Source organism: Phallusia mammillata, chromosome 5, assembly GCF_965637545.1.
Source record: "Phallusia mammillata chromosome 5, kaPhaMamm4.hap1.1, whole genome shotgun sequence".
Taxonomy (NCBI): domain Eukaryota; kingdom Metazoa; phylum Chordata; class Ascidiacea; order Phlebobranchia; family Ascidiidae; genus Phallusia; species Phallusia mammillata.
In genome coordinates, this window is record NC_137256.1 from 12145371 (window position 1) to 12157702 (window position 12332).

A 12332-nucleotide genomic window follows, 5' to 3' on the forward strand; every position below is an offset into this window, starting at 1 on the left:
ATAAAACTGTACTGTAAATGTTTTGATGTGCAAATAAATTAAACTTGACGAAGATAATTGTATATGTATTGATGGTAGTAATTAAGTTCAAAAAAATAACTGTCTGCTTCCACTAGTAAGCGGATGCCGTAGGCGTTGTTGGCGTTTTTGATTTATGTTCAGTTGTCTATGATGGAAGTCACGTGACCTTTATTTGTGTGACGTAATGACCTGTTTTAGTATTTCTTACCGCACAGTAAAATACAAAACAGGTTCAGGCGTCCCGATACTTTAATTAAAACTTTCTTTTTTTAGAAGAAATCGTTCAGTAAGCCTGTAACATTTATGTCATAAATGAGGCTTAACCTGTTTTTTTTATTGCCCGAATGACACTTGTTTGTTTGAATTAAGTTAGCCGCATGTTTTTTTTCAAATATGCCGAAGTAAAAAATCAAATAGTACAAACTCAATCGTATTAATATTGAAAAAAAATGTAAACCAAGATATAACAAATTCCAAAAATTGCAATCACGCCACATTAACGTAAAGATATGGTTGCAGTTTGCAGGATATAATGTTGCCATAGCCACTCGTGAAGCGATTTGGAGCGAAAATTTATGTTGGTCTTGCTGTTTTGTTTTTTTATTTCTTGAAGCATGTTCTAGCATATCCACTGGCTTTGGTTGTGATTCAAAATGGCAAAGTTTGTTATTGCAGGTAAACAACGTAAATTGATATTACGTGCTAAATTGTGGCAGTGTACACTAATACAAAGTATTTATGCATTGATGGATACAATTGTACTTCATCTTGACCTTTGTTTTTTGCCACCCAGTATATTGTGTCTGGATTCCATTCGAAAATAAAACAAACAATGAAAAAATAAGGACCAACGACCTTTTTAATACATTTGAAATAGTTTAATAAGAATAATCAACAAATTGGTTTTGCAGCAGATTAATGCCTAGCACCTGAATAATATTTTAATACTTTAAACTGACACCAGGGCTTTTGTTCATTAGGCTTGTGTCAAATGTCATAAAAAATAAATTGTAATGTATCACATTTAATTAATTTTAAACATGTACAGGATCATGTGACTGTCCTTACTTTGCCAAATTGGAATTGCTTGCTGACCAACTTTCTACCAACTTGCCCCATTTTCAGGTAATCTGCTTGATATTTATGCTTAAACACAATGTTTCATAAAAAGGGGCTCCTCTAAAATACGCAATCTAATAATAAACATATGAAAATGTTTTAGTAGTAGTTTGAGTATAGATTGTGCAGATTATGTGTCTTAGAGGAGCCGCTTAAAAAGAGGTCTTCAGAAAGGTTTAAAAGTCTTTTCATTGTCATTTTGCGATCATCAGTCTTTGAACATGTTAAAGTTCTATCATATTTGAATTGACATTGTATCATTTTTTTTCTATGGCACCAATTGCAGAAAATAAAATGTCCACTTTTTTTATATTCATGTAAATCGTTTCAAAGGGTGCAGGATGTAAATTTATAGATAACAATTTTGTTGCAGGTTCACAAAATTGTTTTACCAAAAGAACAGTGGGGTGGATGGTTAGCTGATACTTGTAATAAAAACAATTGGGTCCATGAGAAAAGTCCAATTGTTTGGAGGGAGTTGGTGGACAGAGGGGGAAAGGGAATGTTACTTGGTGGCTTTAATGAGTTCATGGAATATGCTCAGGTAAGGAAAACATGATTTTTTTTCTGGTATTTATCTAAAATAAGTTTCATTACTTATGCAGTTAAAAATCGTTTTTCAGTGCTATTATGGTTTAACATCGGAAATGATGACTGAATTAATGTTCAAAATCCGTGATGAAAATATAGATGCCTGCGCTGAAAAACTGAAAGAAGAGGAAGAATTCAAGAATTTGAGTAAACCAACCCACATTTGCATTGTCAAGTAATATTATGTTCTTGTTTGTTTTTTTGATTCGTTTGTATGCCAATCTTTGTGTGTTTTTAATAGTGCATCAAACCCAGTTGCATACCATTTGATACCAAGTGTGGCAAGTGGAAAAATTTATGGGCCAGATACAGAGATATCTGTCAGGCTTTTTGACAGTCCAATACGTGCAAAGGCCTTGGAAGGTATGAACTTGTTTTTGGATCTAAATTATTTGGGGAACAATAGTTGTTTTGTTAGTTTACAATGATTTCTACAAAATCAGTAAATGTTTGCACACATTCCAAATCAGCAGCCTTCAAACTTAAAATATATTGGAACAACAAGGACCAACAAATTATCTTATATTTGGCCTTTGATATGCATTTGACAAACTTGATAGAACTTATATACAGTACTGTGTGTTTGAGGTTCAACACTTCTTTATTTTGGGACACTTTATTCCATTTTTTTCTTGGAACCAACAGAATTTTTCACAGGCAGACACTGGTTTAATTTGTGTTTTGTTTGTAGGAATTGCAATGGAAATCCAGGATCTTGCATTTCCTTTGTTGCGCAAAGTTACAGTGTGTGAGGATCTTAACGAAGCATTCAAAGATGCTTCTGCTGTCATTTTCCTTGATTCCACCAAAGATTTTGAGTCAGAAGAAAGGCATGATGAATACTTGCTTAAAAATTTTGAGCAGTTTAAGACATATGCAAAAGTCCTTGATAATCAAGCACTACCTGATGCGAAGGTATACAAACTTGCAATAAGTAGCATTTAAAAAAACACTGTTTATAATGCATGTCTTACCTAAAGATAATCTTATCCGGAAATGGTCCCCTCAATTTCAACGCTCATGTTCTAATTGAACATTCAAGCAAGTTAAATAAACAAAACATTGTTGCATCATCAAGGTTACAGGTTAGTTTTTAACTCCCTGAAAAGTTGTTTGTGCATTGTAAAACGGTGCATCTGATAACAGCTGTGATATGCTGTCAATCTTCCTACCCTGACATTTGAACGCAAAAAATGCGATTTTATTGGTTGCAACAGGGCACTGGACTTTTTGTCAAAAGTCCAACAAAAACTTTGCAAACACTAATTAGTATTCATTCACTTTGTATCCAGTAAAAAGTAAACCATAAAGAAAAATATTTAACTTTGAGACTTCTGTCTTTAACAATATAAAAAGTTATCAACACGTTTGTCGATACAAAGAACTGAACTAAATAAAACCAGACTTGGACTTGTGCTGTGAAATTTATGTTTGTTTTTTCAAAATCACCGAAAATACATTATTTAATCATTAAAGCATGCAAATATGCACCAACGTTTTATATAACAGTTTTTTACTCCTCAGAAACAAGTACCCCAGTTAAAGTAAAACATACGATTTTACCGCAATCATCACTTCAAAAGCCTGTCTAAAAGTAATTGTAAGAAGTGTTAAAATACCAGGCTAGGGTAATAATTAATATAAATATTTTTCAAATTTCCTTCCTCATTTCATGTTACTCATACTGATGTTACGATGAACAGGAACGAAGAGCTCGGACTCTGCTTGCGGAAAAAATGAGGGTCATTCCTGCTGGCGTTCAAGATGTTGTCACTTGGGGTAATTGTGCAAACGATGCAGCGGTAGACTCCATGCATATTGAGTTGTCACTGGCAACAGTGAAAGGATATGACGGTGCTATCACGGGTCCCACGTGGTTTTCACGATCTCTTATTGAAATGATTTATGACAAGTAAGTTATAACTGTCTTTCGCAAATAGATTTGTTACACGATGGGTTTGCCGTCCTTAAGACGAGCCTTAAGTTGCGACCAAGTACAACAGCCATAGATTGGAGTATAACCATGTTTGCAAGTGTACATATGATCGAACTGTAACTGTAATGTCGTGACAGTCACCAAACATAATCTACAATGTTGTAATTGTGTACAAAACACTTATGTTTGGTTGAACCAAATTGTAGAAAGCAACATCGAAAGTTGAACCGAAATTATTCGCTGCAATTTTATCTGCCGCTTAGACTTGCAGTTAAAGCTATGATCCGAAAGAGCTAAGCTGAACTGAAACAAGCAAACACAGTTTAAAATACGTTTCTGTTTTCTTCGAAATTAATTGTGGGCAAAGAATTGGAACGTTTTAGGCATCGCTATAATGAACAGGGTTGACTCAAACACATATCAATGACTATACATGGCCATGTCGGATGCGAAAAAGTTAGGTCCGATTATGTTCAACATGCTTCTTTCACTTTCAACGCTTTGTCTGGTTTCAAAAATTCACGATTTTTGTGTTTCGCAATCGCACCCATAATGGTCGCGTTTTCTGGTCATTTTAAAATAAATGCCTTCTCCGAAAGTTCGAAGGCAGAATTTATATTTAGAATGGAATATTATTGCGGCGCCAAAAGCGACATAATCCGTGCCAAAAATGACAGTTTGTTTTAATCAAGCATCCAAAATAAGAATAACATGCCCTCCTTGCGAAATTCCCTTCAAAAATTAATACACATTCAAAAACACAATGTCTCTGCAATGCCAATTCATAGTCCTAAGTCAACAAGTTGAGAATGCAAATGCGCAGGAGTACGTTACGATCTTTACTCGATGATTGTAATGTTTGAAAATGGATTTATGGAATACAACACCACTAATACGGCCAACGGAAATACTATGCAGCTGTTTTAAATGACACACGTCAAAGTTTAGTGATTTTCCTTTTGCACAAAAAGCAGCAACCGACAAAAATTTTCGCACCATCCGTAATAGTCACTCGCTGTTAGTTAATCCATGTTTGGGTTAATTGTTCACCTCTCGCGGAACTTCGCGTGTGCAAAGTGACCAAAAACAAGGCGCCTTGTGTTATGACGAGTCAATGCATTGCTGGCGTTTCCGCTGTCGTCTCCCTTACAAGGCAAGAAACGTGTGCTCCAAAATTAATCACAGCAGCGCACGGTGACTGACGGATTCACTTTAAACACTTGCACATTTAACGCCAAATTAGCTTTGACATTAGCAAATTCTGTTTCTTAAACTCGGTTGTGGTAAACATTTATTGTAGCGAAATTAATCACGTCTCATTTAGTATGACTTAACGCATGGACCCGTCTAGTCTAACCAACCTTTTTATAAACTGTCCCTAAATGCCCTATGAAGTATTCTATATTGCTTACGTATTCACATTTCATCCCATTGAAACGCTTTGGAAGGTGCAAACTGTGGGGTTCATTTGTCTTCATCAATGGCTGACCCTGCGTGATCGCGAAATAAATAGAACGCTTCTATAGTTGGAGTTTTATGTATAGACACAATGCGGACAGACAATTTAACTTCCATGAATGGAAGGTTTGGGTGACGTGCCATGACAACGCGACAATATGCTAACCACGTTGGGATTCTATTTCCTGAACATTACGGAAGAGTAAAATAGGTCGAATATATGATGCTTACCCATGTTACCAATTTTAGGGTTGTTTGTGGCCGTTATTTTTTGCGAATGCAGTTTAATATTAGGCCAAAAAACACTGTTTGCGAACATTAGAATTGTCTGTGTGAATATTTATAATTTTACTTTTTTGCGAAAAATTTATCGTCTTTTTATAACGTGGGGCATAAACATACCCAAAATACAAAACTTGGCCAAACAACCTTTAGTACACGTATTTCGTAACTACTTTGGTCTTTATTGTTTGCATCCAACACATATGCATACTTGTGTTTAGTAAATGGTTGTCCACTGACTTTATTACCGATCACGGTCATCGCAAAGATAAATTGGAAGGCGCATTCAATCACCCGACAAGTCTGAGCGAGGCCGCTGCACTCTCGTCACTCATGCGTGACTGGATACAGGGCGCGTCATCACCTGACGAAATATTTTCGCTTGGCGTGGAATGCGAAGGTGCCTTATCCAATTTTCTTTTCTTTTTTTAAACATCGCCTACTGCTCTTAACGTTTTTGTATTATTGTCAACAATTACATAAATTGCATTATTTATATTTTGTATTTTTTCTTGCAAAATGTGTTGTGACAAACGTTAAGTTTGGTAGTTTATGCGTTACTACGGTCTCAATTTAATGCGTTACTACGGTCTCAATGTGGGTAAACAAGGTTCTTTTTCGTTAGGTTGGTATGATATATCTGGATGCGTCATGTCACTGCCTGTCAAGTTTACTGGGGGATCGTATCAAGTTGTGTGGGACATGGAGCTAAGTGCGGAAAGCAAAACTAAACTGCGAAAGGTTGAGATTGAACTCAAGAGGGTAATATTGCAATATTCTTAAAAAAATGCAATACTTAATGCCCATACTATAGATAACATTAACTTGAACTTTTCGCAGGATTTGAAAGTCGCGTTTCCTTCCATAGAAGATGATCCCAAACAGGTAGTTTTCTTTGCCCAATATTTATCTTTTACTGTCCCTTTGCTCCATGTTCACAGTTAAATCATCCACTCCGGGAATTAAGTTCAAAAATAAATAATTGACATCGAGATGAAGAGAAGCGAAACTACTAATAATACTTTTTAGATTCTGTTATTTATAACTACAAAAAGTAATTTTCTTTTTAATTCCACCCTTGCAAGTGCGTGACAATATTTTGCATATTTATCAGGCATTTGGCGAGGATTCTGAACTAATTACAGCAATGGTCCAACAACAACAATTGTCCGAGTCCCCCAGCAAAACAGCCGGTGATAAACTGGATGTAATTGTGGAAGAGGACGCAGAAGAACAACCTGAAGCAGTAAAGGACGACCAACCTGCGAAAGAAATAGAAGCGTAATTTTATTTCGAGCTATAGTATATGTCGTACATGGCAAGTAAATACAATTTGTTTTCAATACACCCTTTCACTGTGAATAAGATGTTTTGCACATTGTTATTTAATGTTTTTGTCAATATTGCACACCAAGCCCAATTGTTTTTCAGCACTGACAAAAACACGTAGTGCAAACTTTTTATGAAACATTGCTTTAGTGCAAGAAATAAGCTTCCAAAAACACTTCCAGACATACAACAACACTTATATGCCAAACGTTCAATATTTTTGCTTTAAAAGATCGCGCAGGTTAGGTCTTACTTAAACCCAGTTAGCGTAGGCTATGCCATTTCATGCACGCATGTGTTTTGGGAAATGCTTTCGCAACTTCAAAAACACTTTCGTATGCCACAATGTGAAGCAATATGCAATGAATAGTTTACAAAGCAACTGATGAGAAAGCAAAACTGAGCGCACATTGCTATTTGTGCGTATATAGAGTTTCTGTATTACGACTTTTATCCATAATCGGGAATACAGTAACCTAGCATCATTAGGGTATTTTTCGGAGGCAAAACCCGATCGTTTTCGGTTGCGTCACGAATAGTTGCAATCAGCCGTTTGTGCGTCATCTTTGCGATTGCCACATCCCTTGAATGACTGGGCAGAAAGCGTGTGCCGGAAATCCAAGTATGTCTGAACCAAAGTTAACGAAAGTTAAATGGTACCAGGGCCATTGAATTTGATCACAGGAAAGCCAGCGCAACATGAATGGTGTAAATTCCAGCGTGCTGTCTTCTTGCAAAACCAGATAGTGTAAAGCAAATTCGGCTAATGTACAGGGTAATAAAATAGAAATAAATTGCTTATTCTAGCTGTGATTAAAAAGTCATGTTAAAATGACGCAAGCTGCAAAACATCACACTTCAAATTGGGCCAAAATTTCTATTTCCTTTTTTTAGGCCGGATTGGCATCGTTACCACGTTGCAACGATGTGTGCTGCACGAGTTTTAATTAAATTCTACGGCCTATCTGTGAACGTTACAGTAAAATGAATTTTGAAATTTCCAAAATAGATTTTCGTCGCCGTTGATCCGTTCGTTTATTTGCGAGATTTTTAATATTGCGTTAAACATTCTAAACGTTCTACCGTCGTTTGATTGCAGGCGGGAATTTTACATTACACAACAATAAACTAAATTTCTTAATAAAATGCTTCCGGTTGGGTCTATTTATATCGATGAGCCAAACTCGTGGCAGTGGACCCGAATGTGGTTTATGACACAGCATGTTTGATTAAAACGTGAAATGATAAGATTTCATACCGGAAATATCTTTAACCGAAATATTAAAAAAGTCGGTTTCCCGCAACATGAAGAAATGTTGCCCAGCTACATTGCATGCATGACATCATAATTTGCCCCCTGCACTCGCAGAAGTTTTTTGAACGGGAGTTTTCAGTGATGCCATACCATGACAAATACACCGGTGGTTCCAGCACAGCATAATTTTAAACGTCTAAATTCTTCCTTAATGTGCACTTAAACCACGCGGTGAGCTGTTGTTATCAAAACGCTGTAAAACGAATTAGCACTATATAGTTGGCCCAAACCTATGTGCATTTCTGTTGAACAAAGTTAAAAGCGTCAAGTAATACGAAAAATGTGGGCAAATGCTAAAGTAAGTACAAGAATTAGAACTCATGAATGAATTTATGATACTAATACCTGGAATTATGTTTTTACGACAGTCACTTTGGTACTATCCACGTCCTAATGATGACTGTATGTAAATCTAATAAGCGCGACGCCGCGTGAACATCGTGACTTCGAATCGTGCGAAGTCGGTTGTGTTAACTTTCTTTACTAGAATTGTTTCCTGGCAAATCGACTCTGGAAATACGACACGATGCAAATCTTATTGATTTGTTTCTAAACAGCAAAGAAACAAGCCGTGTTTGCCAAACCATGCAATACATGAAATATGTAGTGACGTGTCTGCAAATTTCCTGGACGTTGACTTGCATGCAGAATTAATTTAGAAGTCACTGGGGAAAATGTCTGTCATTTAACCATATTTGTATCACAAGTCATTAAAACAAATTACAATTTGGTCGGGAAAATAGTACTTTTAAAGTAATTGTGGTTTTGTTTCTTTTTGACACACGCAACATGTAGTTGCGCAACATTTAAATGTGTGCAAATGAAGTTACAAACTTTCACCATAGTGGCATGTCGCATCATTTTTATTATTACACTGTCAAAGAAATATTAAAACAAAAAGTTATTTTAAAGTGGTAGAAATATTTAAATCTTGCGAACAAATCGGAACTCTTCTATGAAACTTAATTACGATTGTCTATTACAAGATGTTGATTCACTTTTCCCAAAATTGCGCCGAAACTATACCGCAAATATGTTGTCTTGTTGTTCGTGGAGTGCGATTAGTTTGTTTCATGTTGTGGTAACTGTTAACGATGACACAGCGCCAGGTTCCCAAATTTACCGACCCTATCCGAAGGAATAAAACAGGGCCAAGGAAGGAGAGAACTAAAATAAAAGCGTTCTTCCCCTTTCCCGAAATGACACTTTTCTTGGTATTCCTGAGATAGCGGAAACAAAGTGTCTGAAGTTGAATGCATGAGCAAATTCAGCATGCATAAGCCCATGTGTCAACGCACGACAGAATTGCTGACTCTATCGCAGTGCTCGGCAATTCCTATGACACGTCAGTGCAATATATAGCTCGGGTGAAATCACGTTCTGAATCGTTGCTCCCGATTCCCCTATATAAGTTGGGGTCCGCACCAACACAAATCAGAATCCAAGCGAACAGTCGTGACATCGCAAGACTAGAGTTTTAAAAGACATCAGAAGAAGACCAAGATTTTAACGAAACGATTTTAAAGGCACCGTATCAGGATTTATACCAACAAGATGAAATATCTTTCCATCGCAACTGTCTTGCTTCTCTTCGCATGCTCTCTGCTTTCCCATCATGCTAAAGGTAAATCACAATTTTGGCAGAAATGTTTGTAATGGACTGGTCGATAACGTTCTTTGGGCTTTGTAACACAATAGCTAAAATATTTGTCGCAAAGGTACTAAATCGCTTTTTGTCACAGTTGACGCAAGTTCAATCTCAAAACGGAGTGCCGACATACGCATACTTCCCGCAGACGCAATCACTGGTAAGAAACCATGTAATCAAGTGCTGGGACAATTTTTTCCTGACTATACGACTCATTTAAATAGTTTCAATTTGTTCTTAACATTTTTTTATTATGCTTTTAGAATCAACACAAGAACCAACTACAACCACTGAACTTTCAACAACCCCTGCGCCACAACCAATTGTTTTTGACTGCCGTCCATATTGCCTTGTGGACTCTTCCACCCAAAAAATAATAACCTGTGGGAAAGCACCGTCCAAGTTTTCGAGTAAGCACGCGTTTCACATTTGAAACCCAAAAGTTTCTTTTTAGATTTTAACACTTTCTTTACGTATGTTTAGAGGTGATCTGTTTGGTGTGCACAAGTCTCTTCAAATGCAAGCATGCTGGATTCTTCGGTTGAGACGCCTTTCTTTCAAAGTGTAATTTGTCTTTTCTGCCGTACGTTTGCGTTGTGCTATGTGTTTATTTTTTTATAACAGTATTGCTGCAATTTTTTATTTTATTTTTGAATAAATTCATTAAACCTAACAAATTATATTGTCAGTCAAATGTTTGCAAATTGGGGGTAAAAAAAATCAGAGAAAATGCAAAACAGCGAAATCATAAAGCTGAAACTAAGTTTTTGTTTCCGCTTTCATGTTTAAAAAAGTTTACATTTCAAGTTTTATATTACTTAGGATGAACACTTTTCCATTTCAACGGAGGGAATAAAAAATGTAACCGATAGCTTTTTTTCGACAACAATCACCACTTGTGACTTGTCAGTTTTTATCGTTGACCAATATTGCAAAAATAGAGTTTAAACCAGGGAGTCGAACCGCTTGTCATATGGGTTCAGGTTTTTAAAAATGTATATTTTCGGGTTCGGGTTTTGTTCCGGTTTGGGCAAATTATCCGGTCCGAACCGGTTTGCGGTTTTTAAACCGGTTCAAATTTTCATGCGTTTTAATTTATATCTACCCATCATCTACTTGGCCTTATTAAACTCCAAATAAATTTTGACCGTGCACTGTTATTTTTGACACGCCCTATAGGTGTTATCTCGCGTATTCCTCAGTGCGCTGTTTTGAAAAAAATCACAAAATATAAAACAGACTGCATTTTTTACTGGTTCAGTTCCGGTTCGGGTCCAACGCCAAACAAAATATGGGGTTCAACTCCGGTTCGGGTTTTTAGAAAATCGTAATTAGCGGTTCGGGTTCGGTTCGGGTTCGGTTCGGGTTTAATGAAATTAACCGCTCAAACCGGTTCGCGGGTTCGGGTTCAGTTCCGGTTCGACTCCCTGGTTTAAACCTTATATATAAAGTCTCAGTGAGAAACAATGTTAACATTTGAAATACGTACAAAGTTCGTTTCTACTAAAACATTGCGGCAACTAGAATTTATTTGGGAAATATTGTTCAGTTACGACACAACTTGTGGTTCATTCATGACGTCACGAATGACTTGAGTGCTACAAATATTGATTTCAACTCGATACAAATGCAAACAATTAGGTGATTAACTATTTCTAACTCCCTCATGGAACCTTGGTTGATTTGAAGCACGCCATCAAGCAGGTTTACTAAAAAGTACCGGCCATAAAGATACAAATATGGCTGAAATCTGTGAGCCTTCAAAGTTCACGTAAAAGTAGGAAGAATAAAGCGAAAGAGACCGCGAGCGAGCGAAGGCTAAAGCGATGTCGCGAATATGTGTGCAATCGCAACTTTTCTCTTCGGCAGGTTTTGCAAATTCGACAGCAGAGAAGATTTTGCAAATTTTTGTTCGAAGACATTTTCGTAGAGTTTCTGGTGTATTATTCGGCTACAAACTTCAGCCATTGTTGCTTGTGTGTGCAATTGCGCATTATTGTTTCCATTTTCCAACCTCAAATTATTCAAGAAAGCTAAAAATTAGTTCCACGGCAATATAGAGGAATACAGCTTAGTTGTAGTGTAAAAGTTAAAACAATCATGGAGATCAAACAAAAACTTAAGGCAACCCAGTTATGAAAATACCATTATGAAAAAAATAAAAAAATATTCTATATGATGAAAATAGAAATGTTATATAGGGATTTCCTAATACAGTTAATACTTGTGACACCTTAGCGTTAAAAAGTAAAGTTCGCCAACCCCACTTATGTCAGCTGCAATTTACAGTTATGAAAACCAAAACCATTAGGTTGAATGCCACACCAAAAAATGGTTCTTTAGCAGTTCAGATTTATTTTTACCAATGTCTCTAATAATCTTTTAATTTAACTGTAGTTTCTCACAAGTGAACTCGAACAGCAAAAATTTTAAGTGGCTTTTACTATTAAGATCCATTATTAAACAACCATTTTTCTGCTTCATAATGTCACCAATATCTTTAAGCAGTTGGTTTTATCACAAGTGAATGTGCTTTTAATTACCTGATTTAAACAATTGTTTCCCACTAGCTTATTCACTTGAAGTTTTACAATTTTTTATTATTGCTGAGCAGGGTCCACATGTTTTAAGTG

General features: G+C 36.3%; 1 protein-coding gene across 1 annotated transcript; it reads left to right on the forward strand.

Annotated features, from left to right (window-relative positions):
• The first annotated feature begins 549 nt into the window (after positions 1-549).
• LOC145228295 (putative malate dehydrogenase 1B) lies at positions 550-6754 on the forward strand. The gene is made up of 12 exons (XM_080093310.1): positions 550-696; positions 1070-1146; positions 1514-1684; positions 1764-1906; positions 1973-2094; positions 2423-2646; positions 2712-2816; positions 3435-3643; positions 5629-5807; positions 6033-6169; positions 6248-6292; positions 6522-6754. Exons 1-12 carry the CDS (start codon positions 675-677, stop codon positions 6690-6692), a joined length of 1605 nt encoding a protein of 534 aa, XP_079949436.1. The 5' UTR covers positions 550-674; the 3' UTR covers positions 6693-6754.
• The last annotated feature ends 5578 nt before the right edge of the window (positions 6755-12332 follow it).